Raw genomic sequence first — 26,608 nt, forward strand, 5'->3', positions numbered from 1 at the left:
CTCCGGCAGACAAAACAATGTCCTGTTATTGACGATCAGCAAGAGCCGCTCCAGTCTCACAGTTCAAGTGGAGGAGGGACGGGGGGACGGGCCTTAGACGACAAGGATCTGCTGGCCCTCCCACGACTGGCCAGCCTCGAGGACGATCGGGGTCGAGACCGAGCCCACCTCGACACAGACCATGTTCTTGTACTCCTCGTCGCCAAAGTCGGCCATGGCCTGGGCCTTTTCGATCCAAGGATTCCACAGCACAACGTCGGGGAAGTTGGTCTTGTGGATGCGGACATCGCCAATGTGGGTATTCTCGACCAACACCTCGCCGTCGACCTGCTGATAGACGCGGTCGACTTCCATCGCGATCTTGGCCTCAGATCGGGTCTCGGTAAAAGTACCGGGGGTCACCTTATCGAGGTACTGTCGGTTCTCGAAGCCGCGGACGGCAACATCATCGACATTCTGGGAGCGGAAGAGGATGCAAAGGAGGGTGAGTGTTGCAGCCAAAGCAGATTCGTTCAAGGCGCATCAAGCGCACCATACACGGTAAAGTCAGTACTCGGGCGGCCGGCACTCGCCAGACTTGGGTACCTCCTGCTTCCAACCGAACGAGCGCATGTCCTCACCGCGATTCTCAGGTACGTATGCAGCAGCGAGGTGAACAGGAAGCTCTCGCTGCCGGGGTTCTCGGCCCTCAGGGAGGTGGTCAGGGTTCGGTCGGCCAGACGGACGGTATACACGAGGCGGAAATCGTGCTGCCAGAGAGCACGGAGGTGCTCGGGGACGAGCTCGGGGCGAAGCTCTGTTGACGGGCAGATCAGTATTGTCGATCAGTATTGTGAATCAGCATCGTCGATCAGTATTGTGGGTCAGTATCGTGGATCGGCACGGAGCGTTCGCGTCCAATGCAATCGGCGACGAGCACCAGATCAAAACTGTGAGAGACTCGACAGCCATCGCGGCGGATATCACTATTGCTTTTGAACCCCATTTGCGGGTCCGAGCAGTCCACTGAGGCAGATTGCCATCCAGCTCGGCGACTCGCTTGCTCGTTGGGAGTAGAATCGATGCTCACCAAATTGAACAACGACTTCGTCGCTCGAATCCTTGACGGCACCCAAGAACTTCCAGCTGCAGCCGAGATGGTAAGTATCACTGCATGAGCACATGGCACGACTGGTGTTGCAGCGCGGAAAGCGGGCTTGTGCAGGCCAAAGAAGCGCTGAAGAAGGGGAGAGAGGCTCGCTCACGGATCTGGGAGTCCATCACGGCACCGCCACCGGAGGATAGCATGCGCTGAAATATGGGACTTACGTCGAGTTGCGAGCGAATCCGTGCTGCGGAAGCTTGCTGTACGAGACCGATCCAAAATGAGGGAAGACGAGAGGACTGGCATCCATGGAATAGGCAAAAGAGAGCCAGTAGTCAGCGGGATTGACTCTGCGATGGGATAGACATGGCCCAGCACGACGCAGATCGATCCGATGATCCCTCGAAATCGCGCAACATACATGCCGCCGCGGATGGCCTTGGACGAGTCGAGGAGAGCCTTGGAGCTGGAGCACATCCGGAGAAGCAAGCCGTCAGCCCAACGGCTCAAATGTGCGTGCATATTCTGGAATTGTCTGCAACATCAACAGTCACGCTGATGCGGCGATGCATACAGAGGCGCATCTGGTAGCAATCCTCAAGCTCCCCCCCCCCAATGCCCACACACACACAAACCATCTCCAACGAAACGACGAGGCCGCAGATACCTGAGGAAGAGCCGCTCATGGCCGTCCACGGTCCAGGAGGTCACGGTGGCGCCAAAGTAGAAGATGGTGACCGAGGAGTTTGCAAAGGAGAGCTGGACGAAGCGGGGATCGGCAGTGTTGACTTTTGAAGGCGATTGCGGGAAGAGATGGCGGAGACGGTCACAGCAAAAACAGAGGACGGTTGAGGATCGTGGTGGGGCTGCAGGGAGTGGCCAGAGCGACGACAGCCGCGATCAAGGGGAGCCCGGTGGAAAAGACGGTCGGCAGTTACCTGGCATGGCTGGTTGCTTGCGTGTGTCTGGAGGACTGCGGATGGACGGGGCAAGACGACGGGCGAGACGATAGGCGAAAGATCGGGATGGACTGGGGGAAAGGCGGGGCTTGCAGATGAGCCCGCTGGTTCGGCGCAGGCGACAGCCAAAGCCGCCAACGCGCACTGGGGCCGATTGGCAGCGGGACGCGATTGGCCGGCGGGCTGGTGCGACAGGGGAGGTGCACAAGCGACTGTATTCGGTGGATGCAAGGGTCTGGTGTCGGGACGCCGACGTCAAAGCGACGGGGACAGCACGGGCGCAGAGACATGCGCCGCCAACATATTATGGGAGATGGGAAGAAGAAGAAAAACCAGCTACGGACGTATTGGCGAGGGAGCCTGATGGACATGGGAAGGAAGACGCTGCGAGGGCGGAGGCAACACAGCCAAACGGATCAAGAGCGAAAGCATGTGTCCGGGGTGGACGAAACCGATGCATCAACCACAGCAGCAACGACAGTCGATCAGCGGACTGCCGTCGTAAGACAGAGACAGGGGATAGCGAATGGAGGTGGACGGCGCTGGTCCCGGCTAGAATGAGGCGTGTGTGTGCATCGGAACGATGGCTGCCTGGACCGCGGATGAGGCCCTTCTAGAGCAGAAGCCGGCATTGGCAGATATGGAGCGGACGGAAGCATTGCGATTGATTGAATCGAGTGAATTGAGAGCGAGAGGGTGTGGGCGGGTCGATAATCGAGATGACAGAGCGAAAGGCAAGGGATAGAACAAGAGACAAGCGAAGGAGGAGGGACGGGATCGCACGCGAGCCCTCATTTGCCGGGGACAGTTATGCATCCTCCAGCACCATCTACTTCTGGATCAGCTTCTTCTTGGCGAGATAGTCCACAGGGTTGATCTTTCCGCTGATCAGGAGCTGGTCGAGCTCGCTCAAGGTCAGGGGTGCCTCGGGCTCGGCAGCAGTAACGGGCTCGGGGGTGCTGGAGGCAGCAGCTTCGGATGCATCAACCGGCTCCTCCTCCTGGACGTCGCTGATCTCCGCGGGGGTCTTTTCGGTTGACAGAGCCGACGACGACTCGGCCTCGGAGCGAGAGGAGCTTGAGTGGCGCGTGGCCGATCCATCAACGGTATCGGGCTGGAAGGACAGTCCCGTGCGGGGCGGCACACTCATCGGGAACATGGGAGTGACCGGGATGGCATCAACGGCGATGCGCTGGTTCATGGGCGTGCGGTCGACGATCGAAGGCGAGGCGAGGCCGGCCAGGATTTCGGATGCGGGTCGGCTGATTTCCGAGTTGCTCTCGGCATCCTCGGACGACAGGGTCGAGCGAGGGGCCTTGGGAGGGCGAACGGGGGTAGAGTCCGGCTGGGCTGCCGTCTTGGGCTCATCCGCGGGGGCACCGCCGGTCTCGTCGATCAGCTCTCGTTGAATATCCGAGAGGAGGTCGTCCAGGCTCTTGAGGTCGACGCCCTCGCGCTCCGGAGCAGATGGTGGCTTGGTCTGGGGGGGCGCAGAGTGTCCCGTTGCCTGGGAGCCGGAGCGGGTCAGGTTGGATTGCTGTGAGAGCGAGCGACTCATGTTGGACTGCGACTGCGAGCGATACAGGTTGTGGTGGTGCTGCGACGGTGATCGCGGGGCCGCATTGTCTTGGGGGCTGCCAGCGACAGCTTGGCCGTGGACGGAAGAACTACCGGGCAGGGGCGTAAAGTGCAGGCGGTTTACGGGGAAGGTTCCGGTCTGGCCGGTCGACAAGTTGGCACCCTCAGCCCAGCCGTTGGCAAAGATTTGGCTGCGACGTAAAGGAAAGGATGAACAACATGCGTTAGTAGCGATGCAAGAGAGAGGGACGACACCGTCGACACGACAGAGACACTCTGTCTGGGATCGCTCTCGCACATCGTGGCAACATTCACATACCTGACGCTCATCAAGTCACCCGGATGGAGATCAATCTCCTCGTCCATGGTCTTGACATAGGCATGAATGGCGACGGCGCGCCGCTCCGAGGGCTGGCTCTGCCACGGGGCATCGCCGCTCTGGGACGAGATCGATGGCCGCGGCTGAAGCTGGGAGCGAGGAACACGGACCTGTGCCTGTGCCTGTGCCTGGGCCTGGGCCTGGGCCTGGGCCTGGGCCGACCACTGCTGCTGATGTTGCTGATGTTGCTGATGTTGCTGATGTTGCTGCTGTTGCTGCTGAGGCGATTGAGGAAGAGGCTGACTCGGGAGTTTGTTTTGGTGGGGACTGGGCAGAGGGGACTGGGGAGGTGGGTTGGAGCTGCCCTGGTACTTTGCGTACTGCTGCTGATAGAGCTGCTGCTGCTGCTGCTGTTGTTGTTGTTGTTGTAGCTGTTGCTGGTAGAACTGTTGCTGCTGTTGCTGCTGCTGTTGATAGAGCTGCTGCTGTTGCTGTTGCTGTTGCTGCTGGAGAAGCTGTTGCTGCTGATACAGCTGTTGTTGCTGCTGTGGGTACAGCTGCGGGTACTGCTGGTACGGCTGCATGCCAGGATCCACTGCGACTGGCTCAGGCGGCAGCATACCTCGCGTGGGCACGGGCTGGACGCCGTAGGGGTTCTGCAGCTGGGAGTTCTGGCCATAGGCTGACCGGGGAGGCTCGACGAGGGGCTGCTGAAAGTTGGGATAGGTGCTCACAGCCGAGCGCGGAGGGACGACGGCAGTTCCATCGTACATGCCTGGCATCTGCTGGCGGCGCCGCTGGTCCTGGAACGAGTCATAGGACATATCGGCCGAGGGAGAGGGGCTGTATCGCTCAGACTGCAAGCCTCTGCCAGAAGGGGTCTTGGCGAGCCCGGGATAGTTGTGGCTACCATACGAGGATGAGAGCGAAGCAGTATCAGCCGAGAGGGCGTTGGTGGACTTTGATCGATGCATCATGAGCCCATTGGTAAGGACGACGGGCTGGGGCTCGTCGTTGGTCTTGGACCTGGAGCGGAACACGTTATCGGACGAGTCCGAGGTGGCCACAGGGGGGATCGAGGGGGAGGTCTTTGCTGAGCGGGACCATGCCGAGGGCTTGGGCGACTTTGACGGCAGGCTCTGGGGACTGGGGGACTCTGAAGACTTTGCGGGGCTGCTGGTGTTGTTGTTGCTGATGGACTTGACGTTGATGGGACGGCTGAAGGCCGCGCCGGCAATTCCGGCACCGTGCATTCCGTACATGGTGGGCAGATGGTTATGAATGGGGGATCCCAAGGGTGGTGGAGGTGGTGGAGGTGGAGGTGGAGGAAAATGGCACGAGGAAAGGAGAAAGAAGGGCGTGGGCCAAAAGTGCGGAGACGACCAAGAAGGTAGAAGCGAGGCCGTGCGCCGCGAAGAGACGAGAGAAGCCGATGCAAGGGGAGGGGTTGGACTTTTGCACAGACAGGAGCAGCAGGCGGCGCGGAGGCAGGTGCTTTTAAGACGGCGGCGCGAGATGCGGGAGATGCGGGAGGAAGAGCAGGAGAGGGCTGACGGCAAGCCAGTGCTGAGGAAACCCAAATGCCGAGGGGAAGAGCAGCCAGGGCCGATCGGCGGCTCGGGCGGGATCGAGCGTGGGACGACGGATGCGGCAGCAAGGACGAGCCACGACAAGCAGCAGGCGGCACACGAGCAGCACGGAGACGAGCCACGGAAGTGCTTGAGGCGAATGGCTGCAAACATCGCGGGATGTCACGCGTGGAGACTGGGAGCACAAGCGACGACGCATGAAGACAGGGGCGACTGGGACATGTTGGGCAAACATGGCGGGCATGAGCGAGATGCATGAGAGGGCGGGTGCCCCGGGGCTGCCAAGTGCATCGGGAGAAGACGGCTGATGCAGAGACAGGGCAGCGGTAACGGCATCGGTAACGGGAACGGGAAAGGACGAGGGTGTCTGTAGCGACCAGGAACTGGATGTGCTGAGAAGACTGGCGGAACTTTGCAAGTTAAGACTGGGTGGCTGACCAGTGGCTGACCAGTGGCCGACGGGAATGGCAGAGGGTGGGCCAAGCAAAGCCTGCAGACGACAAACAAACACTGACAGAACAGAGCAGCAAAAGCCATACAGCCCGTGCGACCGGGCACAGCCCGTGGGAACGGGACCAGCCACGGAGACACCGGTGCGACGGGGCGGCGGGGCCGCAACACGCCAGGACGGGCACAAGGGTCAGCAGGGACGGCACAAGGCGGCAGGGGTGCGGGCGGCAGCACCACTGGCTGAAGCGACGGCCGGGTGGTGGCTGGGCGATGGCCGAGAGATGGGGAGACAACGGAGAGAGACAGATGCAAGCGATGGTGGACAGAGACGATGGGCAGATGCAAGCGATGATGCACAGACATGGTATTCCGTACCAGCACGGACATGGTATTCCATGCCAGCACAGCATCGACACAGTATCCACACAGTGTCAACCAAACACACCACCAACAAGCTCACCGCATCCAATACCACAGCCGCAAACATTTGCACAAGCGCGTTCAGCCGCGAGTGGTGCACTGCTCCAAGGCGGCGAGCCTGTGCTGCCGTGGCCCGGGCGGCTGTGCGCGGGGGGAGCGTGGCGCAAGCGGATCGACCCGCCCTCGACCCGCCCTCGACCCGCCCTCGACCCGCCCTCGACCCGCCCTCGATCCGCCCTCGACCCCGATCCAGCCAGCCGTCACACGCTCCCGTCACGCGCCCGCCACGCGCCCGCGCCCATTGGCCAGCGGCGGAGTCCGGTCCGCCAATCGGCACAGCGCTCCGCAGCCCCATATTTCACCATGTTGCCCCTGGTTGCTGTTGTCCGTCTGCTGGGCCTGTTGGAAGCGTGCCGGGGTCTCTCGTCTGTCCGGGCTGTCCCAATCCACCCCGCAAGCAATCAAGCAAGCCTACTCGCCTGCTGCCCACGCCCGAGGGCATGCCATCGGCCCCAACCTACCGCTGCACTGCGTTGCCAGCGCACCCGCCTCGTCGGGATCGTCCTGCAGCACCAGCCAGCCTTCGCACGACCCAGGCAGGACTCGGTCTTTCCTCCTTGCTGCTGCCCCTCCGGCCGCCTCTCCGGTCTCCCCCGATCGCGCCCGCCGCCAGCCTGACTCTATCGCACCTCACCATCGTACCATCCACACCTGTTTCGCCATGGCCGACGACAAGTAAGTTGCATCTCCCTCGCCCACAATCCGGTGCTGCGGTCGCTGCCAGCCACCGGCCCGAAGGAACAATGCTGTCTCTGGCAGGCGCGATCCATGCAACTCTAGGCTTCGGCTCCGGGTATACACGTTGATCCACGGCCCACCCGCGCCAACCCGCATCAACCACTGTCTGCCTCAGGTATCGGCTCATGCTCGTCAAATTAATTACGCTCCGCGAAAGGGAGCTTGAGCTCAGAGACGAGTTCCTGGCCTGGAAACAGCTCTACTCTCACTCCCGGCTCTCCACCGCCCAAGGCAGCCCAGCCACATCCCCCATTGTCGACCCTGAGCATGTTTGGCCCTCGTGGCTGCCTGGGCCGACGCCCCACGAGATACCAGAGGAGTTTAAGATGATAGCGTACGACCGCTTCTGCAAGGTATCGTACTGACCTGTCGTTTGGGGCCAGGCTTGACTTTGCTTGGCTTGGCTCGGCTTGGCTTGGCCGGTTTTTGCTTGACTCGACTCGGCTTGGCTGAACGGCTCCCTGGCCCGGTTAAGCCTCGCCACGATTGTCCTTGGTGCTCAGCAGCCGTTGTCCTGTACCAGAAGCTGCTTGCCTCGGCTCCTGTGCCGCTCGATAATCTACAAAAGCCGGGATATGCGACTCATGTATGCGAGTGTCGAGCGGGCACACTGACCCACTTCTGCTCTGCATCCAGGGAATCGTTCCCAAGTATCTCATTTGTGGCGTCATCAAGCGCAAGCCGTTCGAAGCCTTTGTCGACTCAGCGCCCGAGTATCTCAAGGCGATCGTCTTTGCCCTGGGCTTCTGGCATCTCTCTGTCCGATCGCCGTCTGTCAAGCCGCCGTCACAGGCCGAACGCAAGCCCATCCACACCTCCTGTGCGGAGAAAGCCCGCCAACTTCTCCTTGCAGTCGTCGACCAGCCCTCTGTCGATGTGGCCCAAACCTTGATTCTGATGGCCTACTATGGCCAAAGTGAGCAGCCTATTCCGCCCGAACAAGCTGTTGCTGTTGCTGTTGCTGTTGCTGTTGCTGTTGCTGTTGCTGTTGCTGTTGCTGTTGCTGTTGCTGACCGTCCTTTCAACGCTCGCATCGCCAATGTTTCCCCCCAGTGACGGACTCCTGTAAGTGATCTATCGTCGGTCGCTCCTCACCGAGCACAGTCTTCATGTTTGTGCATCTCTCGATCCACATACCACTCCGCCGTGCTCATTCGGTTCTTGCAACTGCTCACGGTGCATACCCCTCCCCAAAGTCAAGTTGCAAGTGCATTGCACTGCCGAAGCCTGCCGCATGGCCAACTATCTCTACAGCCAAAAAACCGCCCTGGTTCAACAGGGCGAACTGGGCCGTGAGGCATCCGAATCTATCCGCCGGATCGTCTATCACTGCCATGTGCTCCAGTGCCGAGTGACCGGAATGCCTTTCATGCCCTTTGCCCACTCACACGAGCTCCGGTTCGATGCATTGCCGCCCTATGAGTCGCCCGAAAATGAAGCCGCCTGGTCCTACGAAGAGAGGCCCATGTTCGCCCCGAATGCCGTCGGGCCCAACCTCTCCGTCGACATCCTGTTCCTGCAAAAGATCCATGGCCATGCCGTCAAGTACCTACGCCTTTACAACGACGGACCCATCGAATGCGACCCCAATGCCAACCAACAGGCTCAACTCAAAGCCGAGTACATTGTTTTCAAAGACCAAGCCTCGCAGAGTTTGTGGAGGTGGTATGCCTCCCTCCCAGACTGGATTCGAGAGGTTGTCAACCTCCAGCAGCTCTCCAGTCTCAATCGTGTCTCGAACGTCATGGATCTCGTCTCCCTCAACATGCTCTTCTACTCGACGCTTCTGGCAGTGCACTACCCGGCCATGATCGAAGGTAACGCCGGCTTCTCACAGCACTCTGAACTGTGTCTCACGGCACGGTGGTCAAGCTATGTTGTCCTCCTTGTCGCCCATGTCTGCATATCGTAACTGGGGCTTGTGCTTGTCGAAGTTTTGATATCTGGACGCCATCTCGCTCGAGCACATCTGCCTCGCCTGTCTCGTCTGTCCGTAATCGTGCTGGTACCGGCTTGGCTCACGCAGACGCAACCCAACCCCATCATTGTCCGCCCGATCGTCTCGCATTTCTTCATCTCTTTTCCAGAGCTGTGGTATCGGCCCCAGGATCCCACCGCGACACTTCCCAACTACATGATATGTCAGCAGCTGCGATCCAGTGTCGAGAACATGATCTACTTGAGCTGCGCGATCGACTCGAGCCTGACCTCGTTCAACATGGGAATCAGCTACCCTTACTTTTTCATCGCATCCATGGTACGAATCAACCTACGTGTGTTGCAGGGTTCTTGCGCTTGATGTCAGTGTCGTGGATTCCCACCTTTTGCTAGGACAATCCCCGCGCCACTATCGCCAGCGCTCCGGCCACCATCTCGGTCCATTTATTTCCGTTCTTGTATGCCCCTTCCCTTCCCCGTCATCGCGGCAGACATTTTACATCCTCTGCAAAGCAGAGCCCGAGACCGATGTGCCACGGCTGTTGGGCAACGCCTCCATGCGCATCATAGTCGAGACCGAGCACGCAGGCATCGTCTACGAGGGCGAGGCCGCTATCCCACGCTTCATTGAGCACATCTCCAAGTTCATATCCATCACTCAGCTCTGCGAGATACGAAAGCTGAAATACTCCATCTTTAGCGACATTCATCAGAGAGTTCTCTGTCGTGTCCCACAGCCGTACCCTTCAAACTTGTCTGAGCTGGTTCGCCAGTACCGCCGTTCCCACGACCCGCCAGATCACGAAATGTCGTTCACCGCCCTTGGACCGTGGCTCCCAATCAGCTATCTGGAGAGGTATGCCTCAACACAAGATTGCCGAGTGTCTGGTGTGCGCAGTCAGGATCGGTGGATTTATGGCTACGATGGGGGTTGTCGTCTGTGGTCTGCGGGAGTTTTGCATCCGTGCCTATGAATTCCGTTGCATTCTCATGTCCCTGTATCATATCTTCTCACCCCTTCATCACCACTACCACCATCACCACCACCACGCTATCGCCCTTCGGCATTTCCCATCATAACGGTGGGCTTTTGGCAGTTCCGTTTCCCCAGAGCAACACAGCGCGGTCGAGCGTGAGAGCAGCCCTTTGCAACTTGGCTGAGATCATATAGACCCCTCACGGAGCCTTCATTTTGCTTCTGCGCTTGCCCCACTCGAATATGTGTACATTGGCCATAGCTTGGCCCTCTTTCGTTACAGCAACCATGATATGTCCCCCTCCCGCTTCTTGCCCCGCCTTTATGAATCTGTATTTACTTCTTTCTCTCTCCGACATTTACTCACTCTCAATCAGTAACTCTGTCAGTGCCGCTACCGAGCTCTCCACTGGCATGTTTGCAAACTCTCCGCCATCTGCTTCGACCGATCTTCTCTGGAGCTTGGCTTGGATCTACTATTAGCAGATTCAGCCAAACCTTGCCCCGAAATCCCTCCAGCCCCCCCCATCCCGAGTGGATCGGGGAATCGGAGACGAGTTCGCCGAGACTACATCAACCAGGGAGGCAGCCCTGATGCGTCTGAAGATCTCTGTGTCGCAGGGACGGATTGCTGTTTCCGTTCGGCCACTTCCCATATTCGTTGACTTGATACCCGCACGCCAATAGACCACACCGATGCAAACGGCCAGCTAGTGCAGCCTATTGAGGACGTCCGTCCACCGCTTCGTGTCATCCAGTGGGCCCTCCATCCTGTCTGCCATCATACTCGAGCAAGAGAACGCCATGCGCTAAGATCGCCGTGTTTCATCCTGTGCTCGTGCGTCACATGGAGGTCATGATTCCGCAGGCGCTCATCCAGCATCTGCCGACTTCCAGGCTTCCAATCGACGCCGGCTCGAATCCTTCCCTCCCTTCCCACCCAACTCGCCCACACAGTCAAGGTGAATCCTTAACGAATGTCTTCGAGATCACCCAGGTTTTTGCGGATTCTCCATTCGGTGGGGTAGTGCTGGTTGACCCGTTTCCGCTTGCCGTCGTCGATCACCCGGATCCACCCGAGCCCGCAGCCGCCATACGAAACGACGCCCCATGACTGCAGGTTGTGTTGCCCCACGATCTGGTCAATACCCGGGATCGGCTTCTTTTGCAGGTAGTAGAGGCTCTGCTGCCTATCCAGTTCAATCGCCCACACTCCCCGGGAATCTTGTGAAGTTGGAAAGGGTGAGGCCGTGTCACCCAGGAGGGTTTCGGATGGGATCGTTGAGCCATGCGATGAATCCGATCGGGCAAGTACTTGATCGTTTGTTGGTTGCTCTTCAGCAAACGCCTTGGATTGCGACCGGATAACTTGCCCCTTGCGCAAGAACGGCGAGAGTGCCAGCTCTGCAGATGGAACGAATCGGTCGTTTTGGATCTCACCAGCGACCACCCCAAGCTTGCGCACCTGGAGCCCCGAATACGCAATCCGAGTCAGGGTGGCCTCGACGGACGCCGGGACGAGATGGACAAGTCGCCGAGGCATCCCCGCTGCAGATTGTCTGCCGTCGCCCTCGCGACCATGTTCTCCGTTTCCAGACTTTTCCCGCGCTGGCTTGATATAAGTCGATATCAACGGCAGATATTTGGCGCCTAGAGGATCCTGCGGCCGATCCAGGCGGATGTAGTCCTTGCACTGCTGCCACTCTTTGCGTGTCGGGCGACGCAACGATCGGTGCTTGTCATCGCCACTGCTGCTGCTGCTGCTGTTGGCCGTGGCGGAGGACCTGGTGCCAGCATTGGTGGGAGCGGATCTGGACTTTTTCTTGGTCTTTGTTGGTCGTGGCAGATGCTCGCGGATCTCGGGCGGGATTGCTTTGACGGTAAAACTGGCAAGGAATAGCCCCTCGCCTCGGACCCGATGCGGCAGGCAGTAGTACACTGGATGGTGAGGGTGCTGTTCCTGTTCCTGTTGGGACGGTTGCTCCTCGAGGTCGTGTGCTGGCAATGGCTCGCTCGAGCTCGGGTCGTCCAGCCATAGATCGTGGTCGCTCTCGCCATCGTCGTCGTCGATTGTGTCCTCCGGCTGGAAGGCTGAGTCGCCGGGACTCACGGGAACCTCGACAGCGACAACACCCCAGTTCGAGGCCATCGGGATCGGATTCGGCTCCAGGTAGGACCCATATCGGCTCCAGATCCACTTGACGTTATCTTCGTTTTCTTCCGTCTCGAGGGTGCAGGTCATGAAGACAAGGGTGCCTCCGGGCCGGACCAGCCGCACAGCATCGTCAAGGAGCGTCTTTTGGATCCGTGAGAGTTGCCGAACCAAATTTGGAGACCAGTTCTGGATGGCTTCGCCGACGACAGACCTCGATAGTTCGCGGCGAAACAGCCCTTCGCCGCTGCAAGGAGCTGGCGGTGGTAAGTCGTTGAAGTCGGAGAAAGGATGGATGTGGGGTAACAAGACAGACGCCGTTATTACTTGGCTATATCGTCCAAGACATGGCAACCGTGGCCGAAAAGCGATCATACGCAGCGAGCGATCATGGCCGACATATCCAGGGCATCCCCACAGCGAGGACACATCAGCACGACACCAAAGCCATGACAGCGCCCTCCCTCGCCGGCAGAATAGCGGTCGCTGTACCATCCACAATCACCACGTCAAAGGTCTCCTCCAGACCGGCTTCGATGAAGTCGCTGCTTCGGTTTTGGGTGATAGCCGAGCCTGGCAAATCCGTCTTGCTCAGGATCTCTTCGAGCACTGCCGCGCGTTGCCCGACAATCTCGTTCGAGACAATGACGCTGTTGGATCGATCGAGGAGGGAGGCGATCACGCCGGTCTAGATGGGTCGTTCGATTTCGGCATCGCCCACATCCGGCAATTGTGGAGGGTGAGTGTGGGCAAACCCAACTCAGATAGATCTGGATTGTGCCCGCCTCCTCCCAGACCAACCGATTGATTTCCAGCGGGAGCTTGGACACAAGCACACCAGACATACCTTTCCTCCAGGAGCCGCTACAGGCCCAAATCGGTTCATTTCATGCAACAGCGAGAGAGAGAGAGAGTCGGGAGCAGAAAGATCACAAAAACACCGGTCCGTCAGACGAACAATGCAGCAACCTGTTGGCCACCCGACTGGTCCCGGACCTTTCAGCGACAGAACAGTCCGTCGCAACCACGGCAACTGGCTGCGTCGCCATGCATTCAGTAGCCGCATGAGCTCGATCCAAACCAAACCAGGCCCGATTCACATGGGATACCATCTCGCCGCTCCAGATCCCTTACCACAGAGATCCAGGACAACGAGGGGGTCGTCCGATCGAGCACTCTTCGTCTGCAGAACCGGGACGCTCTGCGGAAATAGCATCGACGAGGCATCTTGAGGATAAAACACCCCGGCATTCAATAGCGGGTTGAGCTGGTAGAGCGGCCGCCGAGGCAGAATACGGCCGTACTGGGCAAACCAGGGCACAGCTTCTCCCAGCTCCTCAGTGCTGCGGGAGCCGGTGGACTCGGGTCCCTCAGGATCGACATCGGCATCGAGAGGGGCAGCGTCATCGGCATTGACATCAACATCGGCAGCGTCATCGGCAGATAGATCTGTCGGCAGCTTCGGAGAGTCAAAGTCGCTAGATGTGAAGATCGGGATCGTCGGGTGCTTTGACGGATTGAGTCGGATGGAGGGTACGGCAGGCTCCGTCATGATGCTCTTGAACAGCCGCTCGGCCTCGACATTGCCAAGCTTGGCTCGCATCCGATCAACAAAGGCCGACGGAAGCACCCGGCTGGCTTGCAGGTCCGAGCGATCTTGTTTGAGACGCCAGACATTTTTCTTGAGGTGGTGGGGTTTGGAATAGTGCTGCAGTTGGATGCAGAGGACAGGGTACCGGCCGCGAAAGGGCCTCCATCGCACATAAGACGTCGGTGTGAGCATCGCATGAGACAAAGGCGGATCGCCAGCCAAAGAAACGACCAGGGGAGAAACAGCCGAGCAGGAGGGATGGCAAGATCATGCACAACCCGACAAACCGCGAGCGGGCTTTGTTGGAGGAGCAAAAATGCCGGCAGCAAAGCATATTCCAGAGCGAAACAGAGCAGTATACATGTTGCTCTGGCATCAGAGGGCCCGGCGGACAATCCAGTGATTTGGTTGGGACTGAGGGCATGGTTGTGAATGCACTCGGTCGATCTCCTGCGGCAACGATCGACTGCCATGCATTCCTCCCTCTGGACGGCTCCGTGCAAATGTGGCTCCTCGATATCAAGACTTGGCTCGAGTCGCTCTGCCTGTCGGCTCCTTGAGACCCACCGTTTGGCCATGACGAGTGATGGGAGGGTGTATTTGAGCCAATCCAATAAAAAACGCATTTTGGTCGTTTGTGAATGTTATCGCTCAAACATCGCGTGCTGGCCATGACCATCCAGCGATGAGATTCTGGATCTGAATCAAGGACGCTTTCTCGCCCAGATGACTCCGCGCAAGTGAAAGGCGCCACCCAGGCGACGGCGATTCAAGCGACTCGATCTCCAGGTGTGCTCACAGTGCCGGAAGCCAAGTGATTCGAGAAGGCCGAGTATCTTGATATCGGGAAACGATGGATCTGTCCAGAGGGTCAAGTGGATGCACCACACTCCCACATCGAGTGAATGCACCACACAAAGAGATTGCCAACCAGGACCGAAAACAATCGCACGGCTTGCCCACTGGAGCCTACGGACCAGCAGACTTGAGCTGTTGTTGCCAGAAAGTGACTGTCACGTTTCTTGATGGACTGAATGTATCACCCGTTCACAATCTCCGCAATGGTAACCTTGGCCACCCCAGGTCCTGCTTGATGTGGTACTCGGTGCCGCAATTTTGATATCGATGTGGAACTATATGGAATGGCTATTGCATCTGGCCTTGTATGCTGAGTCCGCGAGGCTCGATTTCATGATCGATTCCATGTTCAATGACTGTGGCAGTACCTATGGCAGTGCAATGAGCAAAACCGAGTCCAGCCAGCAAACCATCGGATCGAGCCAGGCTTGTGTGTGTGTGTTGGATGGCCAGGGTTTGGCCTGCCAGGGTTTGGCTTGCTTCGCCACAACCTGCCTTTCTGTCTCCTGTCTATCTCCATCATCCACTTGCCTCCCTCCTGCCTCCGTCAACATGGCCAGCATGAATGAGCCTGGTTCAACCACGACATCATCAACCACCCACCAAAGCCAAGCTGAAGCCAGCACAACCTCGTCGATGCCCGATATCACCCAGCACTCACTCGAACACAACCCAGATATCTTCACCATCATCTGCTGCAACGACACCTTCCAGCTTGCCCTCGACCACAACACCATCGCAACCCTCCTCCAAGTGTGTAAGCGAGCCCGTCCTGTCCTAAGCTCCAAGGTGGTTCGCTTCCACAAATGGTGTCAGAATGCAGGACTGTGTCATCCAGATGGGCGGCTACGGATCGGCCTCACCCCCGGCGACCAAATCGCCCTCTCGCTGCATTGCGCGAATCCAGGCTCAGCCGACCGATCCTGGCTGGAAGATCAAGCATACCAGGGCAATGCATCGGCCTCGTATTTCCTGGCACGGATCCTCCAAGTCGATCTCGACAGGGAAGCAGTCGATGACGATGAACCTGAAGAGAATAACAAGCGTCAGCAGCTCATCCAATACCTGAATGACGCAGCCCACACAAACCACGCAATGGCTCAGTTCCACCTAGCCGGATGTTATCTCAACGGACTTGGAGTCGACCAAGATCACGCCAAGGCTGTCGAGTTGTATCGTAGTCTTGCAAAACGCGGAATCCCTCAGGCCCAAATCGCCCTCGGTCGATGCTACGAAAGTGGCGAAGGTGTCGAACAAGACTACGACACAGCCATCGAGTGGTACTCAAAGGCTCCCGACAAGGGCAGCGAAGACGGTCGACTCCATATCGTGTTCCTCCGTGGCTGGCTCTCGTTCATCGGCCATGGTGTCGAACAGAGCGATGTCGCTGCTCTTGGTCACTGGCAGGAGGTCAGCACCCAGTCCTCGGATCCGATCATCAAACCCATCGCCACCCACATGGTCGGATGGATGCACTACCTCGGCCGGGGCACCGTTCAAGACAAGCAGAATGGTGTCAAGATCATCCGAGAGAACAAGTCGGATGTGTTCAAGCTCGGAGAGGACGAGTGTCTGGCATATTGGAGTTCAACCTCATCCGACTCACCCGTAGCCTGCAAATTCTTCAATCTCTGCCAGATGGGATCGGACCGTGACTGGCTGTGCAGACATCTCATGGCCGTGTGTCTGTTCCATGGATTCAGAACCACAAAGGATGAGGAGAAGGCAGCCGGTATCTTTGAACAGCTCGCCAACGAAGGCCACAGCGACAGCCAGTTCTGGATGGGAGTGTGCTACTCGTGTGAAGTGGGAGTATGGATGGACTACAAGGCATTCGAGTGGTACAACAAGTCGGCCGACCAAGACAACTCGTACGGGCAGTGGACGGTTGGTTGGTGCTACGACAATGGACATGGAGTCGCGCAGGACCATCTGAAAGTTGTCGAGTGGTATCGCAAGTCGGCTGAGCAGGGCAATCGATACGCACAAAATTACCTCGGTGAATGTTACCAATATGGAGACGGCGTCCCAGAGAATATCGACACCGCCATCACCTGGTTCCGCAAGTCCGCCGAACAAGGTCATCAAAGCGCCATCGATAGACTCAAGAAACTCGGCCAATGGCCCTGATCCCCGAGTCCCTCCCGAGTTCCACTCCCAAACAACAAAATCACAACACCAACCTTGCAAGCAGCCAAGCAAATCGCGCCGCCACCACCCACCATGATACCAAAGAGTGGACTTGCAAAGTGGTTCCGATGAAGCGGCAATGGCCGAGTGATGTTGTATTTGACAGTCAACACATCCAATACATCCAATACATCCAATACATCCAATACATCCAATACATCCAATACATCCAATATACAATAGTGCTGTCTCAGAACAATCGCTGATGCTGATCGACCGAGAGAACATCGAGTGACTCGATAACGACAACTCGACACTCTACACTCTACACTCCACACTCGACACTCGGCATCGATCCTGGCTCTGCAACCATTGATGTGGAGATACTCAGTGTCATCCCGTCCAACATCGCCACTTGGGACTGTTGAATGCAGGCAGCAAGTCGACCCGCCTCTCCAGTACCGAGACGTCCATTGTGGTTGTTTCCGTAGATCTCCACTATTCAGGAGTTCAGAGAGTGTAATTATCCAATTACACCCGCCATAGTCGATATCCACTTTACCGACTGGACATCAGATTCAGCATCTCGCCCACAAGTCCAAAGGCCTTGCCGACAAGCTGGTAAAGCATGGAATGCGCCGGGATCAGTGCTTGTCGAAGACGGTGGCGAGCATCTTCAAGAGACTCACCCAACCCATGATCGAATATGGACTGGCCCTCGAGACCCTCAGCGAGGAGCAGGCAATAGGACTCTGAAGTACTCTCCTTGTGGATAGTGCTGGAAGCACTATAGCCTTACAAAGATCCCTCGCCGGGTTTCCGCAGATTTGACGCACTCCTCTCTTGGGGCCACTGGTAATGAATCACACACCGCACTGCGAACACAGTCCTCATCGACTGGGCTTTGGATTTGACTCGATGTGCAATCGTTGTCATTTTCAATTCGGTATGATGTGAAACAGAACATGCGGTACCCTTCTCCGGCAGCAGGATCGTCTGGGCTCTGAATACTTGCCCGCCACCAATGCATCAACAATCCCGTCGCTCAGCCATTTCTGCTTTCACTGTCCTGAATGCCCAGCGAACACAGCCTGTATTGGCCACTCAACAGCAGCCGGGACCGCACTCGCATTCACTTGAAAGAGGTGTATTGAATGCCACCGACAAATCGACAGAGTTTCGAGCAATCGCAATCAAGAATCGGGCGCGAACAAGAATGAACTGAATTGTGAAGTACTGACTGACTCGCGAGAAGCAAAGGACTCCAGGAATGCGAGAACAGTGTATGCAAAGTGAGAGTCGGCTCGGAAGTGTGGATCCATATCACAGCGACTTTGCCCAAGCTGCTACTTAGATGTCGCCCGTTTGAGCCTCCTTTTGAGACTCGGTAGGAACGGGCTCCATCTTTTCGACCTGCTTCGGGATCAAGAAGGGGACGACATACAAAAGCTCTGTCACCAGGCCAAGAGAATAGTAAATACCCTCAGGGATAGCGAGCGCGACCGTCCCAATGGCGCCGATTGCATACAGGCCGTAGATGGTCCGAATAATCAGCATCACGGACTGGAAGATCAAGATGATCGAGTTGGCGACTAGGTGAGTCTCGGAGCGAATGCGCTTTGGCAAACCCAGAACGACAATAAAGGCACGAACACAGGCAAAGAACTGGATCCAAGTGAAGACGGCGAGGGCCCAGGTACCGGCGAGTCGAAGAGTCGTTGCCGTTGGATCGACAGCAACACCGGCGGGGGTGTTCAGGATCCAGACAACACCACTAATGAGCACGACGATAATGACGAGTAGAGCCATTGACGAAACGCTCTGAAAGTGCTTGAAGTTGCCATGCTGGCGGCCCCGCACGTTGGATGGCTGAGAGGCCTGGACAAGCCCGTGGATGCGCTTGATGTTATCGACGGACACGTGGACGCGAAGGAGGTTGGCAATCAATGTTCGGAGCAGAGGAAAGAGGGCCACGCTGATGAGCACTGCAGTAGTGATAAACAGACCGAGGTTGGAGCCGAGCTGGTCGGTGGTCGAGAGGGCCCGGCAAATCATGCCGGCAGAACGGAGGGTGGCCCAGGCGATCATGACATAAAAGGTAGATCTGGCCGGAGGAACTTTGCAGCGGAGCAAGTTGAATACAAGGAGGAAGTCGGTGGCCAAGAAGATGACCGAGGCAATGACAGCCGGAGTAAATGTCCAGCCGAGATAGTCGGCATAGCGGATTCCGGAGCTCGACATGGCAGCAAATGAGGCAACTGGAACGATGGAGCAGTGACGGATGGAAGTGTGAAGCAGCAAGTGCGACAGAGATACTCTCAAGACGGGAGACTGAGGCTTGTGAGGAGCCCTCTGGGTGCAGGCTGGGGAGCGGCAAGATATGGAGCAGGGGATTGGGAAGGGCAGTGGGTCCTTGGTGCCGAGAACAAGAATGCGATCGAAAATGGAAGGGCCGGTTCCCGCGCTCGAGCGAATTGCGGGTGCCGATTCTTTGAGGCGAAATGGCCCCGCCCAACCGAGATCGCGGGCGGGACCCCGGAAACCCAACAGGCGCCAACGCCGCACATCAACAATGAATCAAGGAGTGGGGCCATTGTGCCGAGAGGCACAAGCAAGGTCGGGTCTGGGGATTGCACGCGGCGTCGCGAAGGGCGAGCAGGATTGCAGTGTACCACTCTAACGACAGGCTGACCCTCACTCTCGCTGATAGAGGGAACTCCTTGGGCATGTTGCCACGAACGATTCTGACGCCCTTCTGCCGGGTGCCTCGGGCGGAACGGTGCATCCAGTCAGGTATGTGGGTGGCGACGGGCTTCAGGACTGGGTTGGGGGCTGGGTACAGACATCCTGCCAGCGGTTGAAGGGATTGCGAGTCGTTGGATTTATTCACTGATCCACTGATCCCTTCCCTGGTCGATGATGTATGGATGTCAAGTAACTCCCACCGCTCTCATAGGCGAGTGGATGCGATACGAACCAGGATGTGTAAGGAATAGGGCAATGCAACAACAACGCTCAACCACCCTACTCCGGATCGCCTTGGCAGTCACATCAATGAGCAGTTCCTTTTTTTTATATTTCAGTTGAAAGCCATCAAGGCCTGGTCGGCCTTAGCAGTACATGTTGGAGGAAAGGGAGGCTGTGATCAACCTAACGAGCAGTCTGGGGGAGATGAGAGCCGTCATCCCTCATCTCTCGCTCTGCTTCGGCCATGTCGCCTATCGCCTGGGGGGTTTCCACCCCGCCTTGGCGATGATCAGCGTCTTGAACACCCTTCGGAGTGTTCGCCACAGGAGATGGACATCCGGGTCTTGCCAGTTGAACCTTCTCATGCCATCCAGCTCGTAGTAGCCAACTACGTTCGTCAGGTCCAGGAGCTTATCGATCGGACCGACCTTTTCGTGGCCGCTTTCTTGCCACTCGGGGTGCCGCAGCTTGAGCACTTCCACTATCCGTTGCCACGAGCCGCCTCTTCCGACGCAGCTCTGGGTGTGGGTCCGGCACATCGCAACGAACTCTCCTCGGCTCTTCGTGCAGGAGACACACAGCCGATAGTGGCCATACGGGTGTCCAGGAAAGGCACCGAGGGTCCATCTTACCATCATGTTGTGATAGTATCGATCTCTCTTGGGCCCTCGCTCGGCCCACAGTCCCGACATGGTCGTCGTCACGGTGCGGGCCGAGGTCAGTTCCTTTGACCTGTCGAAGCCTTGCGCGTCCTCGATGTGAATCTGCAGCTTGACTGGTGGCCCTGGGAGCTGGTAGTAGCCATTCCTGAACAGCTCCTTCATCGGGTAGTCCGGCTGGCACTGCTCTTTCAGCACGATCAGCTGCCGCCAGTACTCGTCGAGGTAGGACTGGGAGCCGAGGGATGCATCCATCAGGCTGGGCTGGATGCGGGAATATCTCAACACCATCGAGACCATCTTGTCGTTGTGGTCCAGACGGTTTTCCCAGACGGCTCGGTGTTGAAGGGCCAGCTGTTTGAGGCGGTTGGGCAGGGTGATGAGACCGCATCCAAGGTGCATCGTTCCATAGGATGTGTTCCGCACCACTCTGAAGAGTCGGGTCAGACAGTGCATCTGTGCTCGTCTGAGTATCACGGCTTGCTGCTTCGTGAGCACTTCGAAGGTCAGTCCATACTCGAGCATGGGCCGAACGAAGGTCTTGAACACCCTCGTCACTGTCTTGGCCGAGTATCGGCCCAGGCTCATTCCGTGCTTCACCAGCTTGTCGGCGGCACCTCTAGCCTTGTGGGTGAGGTTCTGGATCTGGCGGTCCATCCTGAAGCCGTTGATGTCGACGATGGCTCCGAGATACCGGAACTCCTTGGCGACTGGCAGCTCCTTGCCGTATAGGTGCACCTTGGCATCCTTCTCTGGGTGCTGTTCGGTGAACATCACCTCGCACTTCGGGGGCGAGAACTGGTATCGATTCTCGATGCTGTGGGCCTCGCAGATGTCGAGGAGACGCTGGGTCTGGTTGGGGCGGCAGATGAGCACCCCATCGTCGGCAAACCACAGTGAGTTGACCTGGACGGCTCGTCCTCGGGTGGTGGTTAGGGTTGTTCCACCGTCTGCCCGGAGTTTCCCAGGGAGGTCGTCGATGAACACGCTGAACATCAGCGGGCTCAGGACCGATCCTTGGATCAGTCCCTTCTGCAGCCAGACCGGATTGGACCGACGACTCTTGCTGACGACTTGGATCTTCACATCGTCGAACATGGCCTCCAGGAGCCTGAGGGTGATCGTGCATGGGGTGCGCTCCTCGATCCTGTCCCAGAGCTTCTCCCATGATATCCAGGAACACCAGGGAGTGTTGTTCTGTGGATCGAATGTTGTGTGGATGGAACCGAGTTTCTGTCACACACGGTGGCACATGTGTCTGGAACATCGGGCAGCGTGACGTCGGTATCCTAAGCCACATCGGTATCATCGACGAGGGCGCTCTGTTTCTCCTCGGCTGTCTCCCTCCTGTCGCCCCCCTGCTTCCGTCTTCCCATCTTGCCTCCATCCGTCCTCCTGTTGCCGTCTCGCTCATGACAAGCCCCACCCACTCCGCCCCTCCACCCACCAAGCCATCTGCTACCCAAGGAGCACCGATGGCATCGCTGGCTGTTCAAGATGACCTCGCTCGCTTCGACCTGCTCACCATCCTGGTCACAAATGAAGCTTTCATTCGCGCTGCGAGTGTACCTTTGCTCGCAAAACTAGTCAGGGTCTCAAAGCAGACTCGGGCCATCCTCAACACCGGCAAAGTAAGGGAACGGTTGCTATTCCCTAAATTGCAAATCACACCCGAATTCCTGTTCGAAGGTGTCGATCCCTCCATCGATCGGTTGAAAGTGGCGCAAGGGCTCCTCTACTATGCGCTTCGCCGGAACCAGCACATGCCAACCAACTCATCGATGCTGGAGAAGGAGAACGAGCTCTGGACTGAAGCCTATCGAGACAGACGGTTGTTCAACCGAGTGCAACGATACTGTCAGGTGACCGATCCAGAGTTCCACTTCCCCGAGGAAGCAAAGCCAAATGGATCCAAGCAGCTATCCGTCGAGGATATGACAACCATCGCTGAAAGCCAAAACTTTCAAATTCAGTGGCCGATAGTGGTCGAAGGATGGTACGGTTCCACGATTCGACCAATTCGACGCACGGACGGAAACACCTCTGTTTCCAGGCTTTTGCCATTCGACATCCCAGGGATCGACAGCGCAAGGGGAAGGCAACTGGCACTCGAGAATGTGTCGTTTATGGAAGTGTCCGGATGGCCCAAGACACTCTCCAATATCCAAGAGCTGACCATCATGCATAATTATCAGATGGCTGATCCACTGATCAGCTTGGAAGGCATGCCAAGGGAGCTGCCCAAAGTTACAGCACTCGACCTGGGTGGATGCACTGAACTCAAGTCGCTGAAGGGAATGCCTGAGATGCCAAAGTTGGAGACACTTGGACTCCCCAAGTCCATCGAGTCCCTGGAAGGCATTCCGGAAGTATTGCCCATGCTTACGAGGCTCAACCTGAGTGGATGCAGTGAACTCAAGTCACTCAAGGGAATGCCTGAGATGACAAAGTTGGAGACACTTGGACTCCCCAAGTCCATCGAGTCCCTGGAAGGCATGCCGAGGGAGCAGCCCATGCTTACGAGGCTCAACCTGAGTGGATGCACTGAACTCAAGTCGCTGAAGGGAATGCCTGAGATGCCAAAGTTGGAGACACTTGGACTCCCCAAGTCCATCGAGTCCCTGGAAGGCATGCCGAGGGAGCTGCCCATGCTTACATGGCTCGATTTGAGAGAATGCAGTGAACTCAAGTCACTCAAAGGACTGCCTGAGGTGCCAAAGTTGGAGACACTTCAACTCTCTAAGTCCATTTGGTCCCTCGAAGGCATTCCAAGGGAGCCGCCCATGCTTACATGGCTTGATTTGAGAGAATGCACTGAACTCAAGTCACTCAATGGATTGCCCGAGATGCCCAAGTTGAAGACACTCCAGCTACCCAAGTTCATCGACTCCCTGGAAGGCATTCCGGAAGTATTACCCATGCTTACGAGGCTCAACCTGAGTGGATGCAGTGAACTCAAGTCACTCAAAGGACTGCCTGAGGTGCCAAAGTTGGAGACACTTCAACTCCCCAAGTCCATCGAGTCCCTGGAGGACATGCCGAAAGTACTGCCCACCCTTCCAACACTCGACCTGAGTGGATGCACTGAACTCAAGTCGCTGAAGGGAATGCCTGAGATGCCAAAGTTGGTGACACTCCAGCTACTCAAGTCCATCGAGTCTCTGGAAGGCATGCCGAAGGAACTGCCCACCCTTCCAACACTCGACCTGAGTGGATGCACTGAACTCAAGTCGCTGAAGGGAATGCCTGAGATGCCAAAGTTGGTGACACTCCAGCTACTCAAGTCCATCGAGTCTCTGGAAGGCATGCCGAAGGAACTGCTCACCCTTCCAACACTCGACTTGAGTGGATGCACTGAACTCAAGTCGCTGAAGGGAATGCCTGAGATGCCAAAGTTGGTGACACTCCAGCTACCCAAGTCCATCGAGTCTCTGGAAGGCATGCCGAAGGAACTGCCCACCCTTCCAACACTCGACCTGAGTGGATGCACTGAACTCAAGTCGCTCAAAGGAATACCTGAGATGTCAAAGCTACAAACTCTAAAACTTCCCGAGTCTGTCGAATCCCTGGCTGGCATGCCGAAGAAACTGCCCTCGCTCACAGCGCTCAGCCTGCCTCGCTTCGGCCGACTAACCTCACTCACTGGACTGTCAAATGTGCCAATGTTGCTCGAGCTCGACATTCCAGCCAGTGTCGAGACTCTCGTGGACGTCCCGGAGGCGCTCCCATCCCTCACCAAGCTCACAATCTCCACCCATAAACCCCACAATATCTTGACCCAACTCCCAAGCATGCCAAACCTCATTCATCTCGTTCTCTCAACTCAATTTGTGCGCCTGGCCGATCTGCGTGTCAGTCAAAGCTCCCTCAAAGTCATCGATTTGCAAGCTTGCTGCGAATTGGAGTCGCTGGATGACATTCCCTCGTATCCCAAGCTCGAGATTCTTTACGTCCCTCGATCGATACAGAGAGTCAGCGGACTCGTCGACAGGCTTCCCTCTCTCAAGACACTGCACTTGGATTCAAGTATAAGGCCATCACATCATTCCCTGTTGGATGGCATGTTTGGCCGATATGCTAACTCTTTCAGACTTAGAAAGGTGATTTCCGGGCTTCCGAAGGGATGTCGAGTTGTGTTCAGCGATTCGTTCGAGTACACTTTTGGCCGATTCTCGAGGTAGCTCGGCATGGAGTTGCTCAGTGTCATGTGTTCTTTCTCCTGGTAATATTCTCTATATTTTCCACTCCACTCCACTCCGTTTCGGTTAGTTTTCTTCCAATCCAGCTTTCTATCTCCTACTTCCGACATCTCACTTCGTCCGATCAGATTGTGTGTGATATTCGTACTGGAGGACGGCTCTGGTGTTGCGGTGTGAGATGATCCTGCTTTGCGGCTGCCGAACCCGAAGCGAGTCCAAATCCCTCACAATCTATGACAGTCCACACCGCACTTGGTCATGGACCCAATCGAGAGCAGACACTAGTTGTCGCGGACATCTTGAGGCACTGCCTTCTCCCGCATTATCGCTGGTGGAACTCTGAGTGATGATGACCGTTGCAACTCCAGTCCATCCAGACCCCAATGAGATCGCAACTGAGGAAGGTACAAGTCCGGCATCTCGATCATGTCATTTGGTCAAGTGGATCAACTCGGGCTTCTCTTGCGTATGGACAAGGATGTTTGAGAGTGGTGGCTCCTTCCACACTGGAAACTCGAACTGGTAGCCCATGGTGGCATCGGCCTTGTCGGTGAACTGGTCAAGTCATGGTCACTGGCATTGAGGTGGGCATAGATACGGACGAGATCGCTCTTGATGATGCTCGTGTCCTGGCAGTTGTGGATCGAGAGGAAGTGGTACTTGTCATTCGTGGTCCAAAGAGTCCTCTCTCAGTCGCCAGGCTGCACTCCAGTGGACTGGTCTCATCCTCCCATGATCTGACCACATACGCTGGCGTGCCTCGGCGTCCCTGGGTTGGATCGAGGGTGGACCAGAAAGCTGCAGTGTGGCCATTTTCTTATTTTGGCGGCTGGAGAGGCGAACCGCTGTCCGTTTGGATACAGGCCATTCGTCGCCTTTGCATCCATTTGTCGGTACCATGTGGCGTGGGATGGTCTGGGTCGTGCTCGGTATCTATGGTTGCAGAACGAGTATCGATGATAGTGGTCGAGTTGTCGCTATCGAGTCACTCGATGTTCTCTCGGTCGATCAGCATCAGCGATTGTTCTGAGACAGCACTATTGTATATTGGATGTATTGGATGTATTGGATGTATTGGATGTATTGGATGTATTGGATGTGTTGACTGTCAAATACAACATCACTCGGCCATTGCCGCTTCATCGGAACCACTTTGCAAGTCCACTCTTTGGTATCATGGTGGGTGGTGGCGGCGCGATTTGCTTGGCTGCTTGCAAGGTTGGTGTTGTGATTTTGTTGTTTGGGAGTGGAACTCGGGAGGGACTCGGGGATCAGGGCCATTGGCCGAGTTTCTTGAGTCTATCGATGGCGCTTTGATGACCTTGTTCGGCGGACTTGCGGAACCAGGTGATGGCGGTGTCGATATTCTCTGGGACGCCGTCTCCATATTGGTAACATTCACCGAGGTAATTTTGTGCGTATCGATTGCCCTGCTCAGCCGACTTGCGATACCACTCGACAACTTTCAGATGGTCCTGCGCGACTCCATGTCCATTGTCGTAGCACCAACCAACCGTCCACTGCCCGTACGAGTTGTCTTGGTCGGCCGACTTGTTGTACCACTCGAATGCCTGCTTGTTGTCTTTCGATACACCACGACCATTCAAGTAGCAATCACCGATCCAGTACTGGCTGTCGCTGTGGCCTTTTTTTTTGGCGAGTTCTTTGAAGATAACGACGGTTGCTTTTCTGTCGCGATCTACACCACACCCATGCTCCAGGCACATGGCCATCAGATGCTTACAGAGCCAGTCGTACTTTGCCCCAAACCTGCACATTCGCCTGGAAGGGATATGAGAATACCCGTCGAAACGGGACTAGTCGATTCTCATAAAGCCTCGCGTTGATTTCGTCCGATTAATCAGACGATATGTTCATCCGAGCACAGGGAGCAAACTCGGAGGTGCCGGACCACAGAGGCGGGTCTGCAAAGTGCAAACC

At 56.9% G+C, this 26,608-nt stretch overlaps 8 protein-coding genes across 8 annotated transcripts; 3 read left to right on the forward strand and 5 right to left on the reverse strand.

The window, feature by feature from the left end:
• Nucleotide 1: 1 nt before the first annotated feature.
• On the reverse strand, nt 2-2,207 carry BJ171DRAFT_492295 (galactose mutarotase-like domain-containing protein). The gene is made up of 7 exons (XM_053109802.1): nt 2,023-2,207; nt 1,752-1,872; nt 1,506-1,550; nt 1,309-1,383; nt 1,070-1,125; nt 621-796; nt 2-456 (listed from the first exon to the last, which is right to left on the reverse strand). Exons 1-7 carry the CDS (start codon nt 2,027-2,029, stop codon nt 94-96), a joined length of 843 nt encoding a protein of 280 aa, XP_052970065.1. The 5' UTR covers nt 2,030-2,207; the 3' UTR covers nt 2-93.
• A 180-nt stretch (nt 2,208-2,387) lies between these two features.
• BJ171DRAFT_561366 (uncharacterized protein) lies at nt 2,388-4,159 on the reverse strand. The gene is made up of 2 exons (XM_053113233.1): nt 3,941-4,159; nt 2,388-3,812 (listed from the first exon to the last, which is right to left on the reverse strand). Exons 1-2 carry the CDS (start codon nt 3,985-3,987, stop codon nt 2,873-2,875), a joined length of 987 nt encoding a protein of 328 aa, XP_052970066.1. The 5' UTR covers nt 3,988-4,159; the 3' UTR covers nt 2,388-2,872.
• Nucleotides 4,160-6,850: 2,691 nt separating this feature from the next.
• On the forward strand, nt 6,851-10,891 carry BJ171DRAFT_492300 (uncharacterized protein). The gene is made up of 8 exons (XM_053109803.1): nt 6,851-7,134; nt 7,313-7,550; nt 7,834-8,113; nt 8,251-8,262; nt 8,394-9,014; nt 9,285-9,454; nt 9,627-9,991; nt 10,489-10,891. Exons 1-8 carry the CDS (start codon nt 7,121-7,123, stop codon nt 10,592-10,594), a joined length of 1,806 nt encoding a protein of 601 aa, XP_052970067.1. The 5' UTR covers nt 6,851-7,120; the 3' UTR covers nt 10,595-10,891.
• A 149-nt stretch (nt 10,892-11,040) lies between these two features.
• Nucleotides 11,041-14,154, reverse strand: BJ171DRAFT_492303 (S-adenosyl-L-methionine-dependent methyltransferase). Its single transcript, XM_053109804.1, has 4 exons — nt 13,398-14,154; nt 13,111-13,127; nt 12,756-12,951; nt 11,041-12,520 (listed from the first exon to the last, which is right to left on the reverse strand). The coding sequence occupies exons 1-4, from the start codon at nt 14,044-14,046 to the stop codon at nt 11,082-11,084; spliced, it is 2,301 nt and encodes a 766-aa protein (XP_052970068.1). The 5' UTR covers nt 14,047-14,154; the 3' UTR covers nt 11,041-11,081.
• A 1,482-nt stretch (nt 14,155-15,636) lies between these two features.
• BJ171DRAFT_455970 (uncharacterized protein) lies at nt 15,637-16,842 on the forward strand (the record flags this gene model as incomplete). Its single annotated transcript, XM_053108301.1, has 2 exons — nt 15,637-16,051; nt 16,502-16,842. Exons 1-2 carry the CDS (start codon nt 15,808-15,810, stop codon nt 16,840-16,842), a joined length of 585 nt encoding a protein of 194 aa, XP_052970069.1. The 5' UTR covers nt 15,637-15,807.
• A 1,350-nt stretch (nt 16,843-18,192) lies between these two features.
• On the reverse strand, nt 18,193-19,083 carry BJ171DRAFT_578463 (uncharacterized protein; the record flags this gene model as incomplete). The annotated part of the gene is made up of 1 exon (XM_053113890.1): nt 18,193-19,083. One exon carries the CDS (start codon nt 19,081-19,083, stop codon nt 18,193-18,195), a length of 891 nt encoding a protein of 296 aa, XP_052970070.1.
• Nucleotides 19,084-24,117: 5,034 nt separating this feature from the next.
• BJ171DRAFT_492318 (uncharacterized protein) lies at nt 24,118-24,676 on the forward strand. Its single transcript, XM_053109805.1, has one exon. It carries the CDS (start codon nt 24,131-24,133, stop codon nt 24,647-24,649), a length of 519 nt encoding a protein of 172 aa, XP_052970071.1. The 5' UTR covers nt 24,118-24,130; the 3' UTR covers nt 24,650-24,676.
• A 1,262-nt stretch (nt 24,677-25,938) lies between these two features.
• BJ171DRAFT_472276 (Sel1 repeat protein) lies at nt 25,939-26,445 on the reverse strand (the record flags this gene model as incomplete). The annotated part of the gene is made up of 2 exons (XM_053108647.1): nt 25,939-26,312; nt 26,412-26,445. The coding sequence occupies 2 exons, from the start codon at nt 26,443-26,445 to the stop codon at nt 25,939-25,941; spliced, it is 408 nt and encodes a 135-aa protein (XP_052970072.1).
• Between the last annotated feature and the right edge of the window lie 163 nt (nt 26,446-26,608).

This window comes from Polychytrium aggregatum (assembly GCF_025602895.1).
Source record: "Polychytrium aggregatum strain JEL109 chromosome Unknown BJ171scaffold_6, whole genome shotgun sequence".
Lineage (NCBI taxonomy): Eukaryota > Fungi > Chytridiomycota > Chytridiomycetes > Polychytriales > Polychytrium > Polychytrium aggregatum.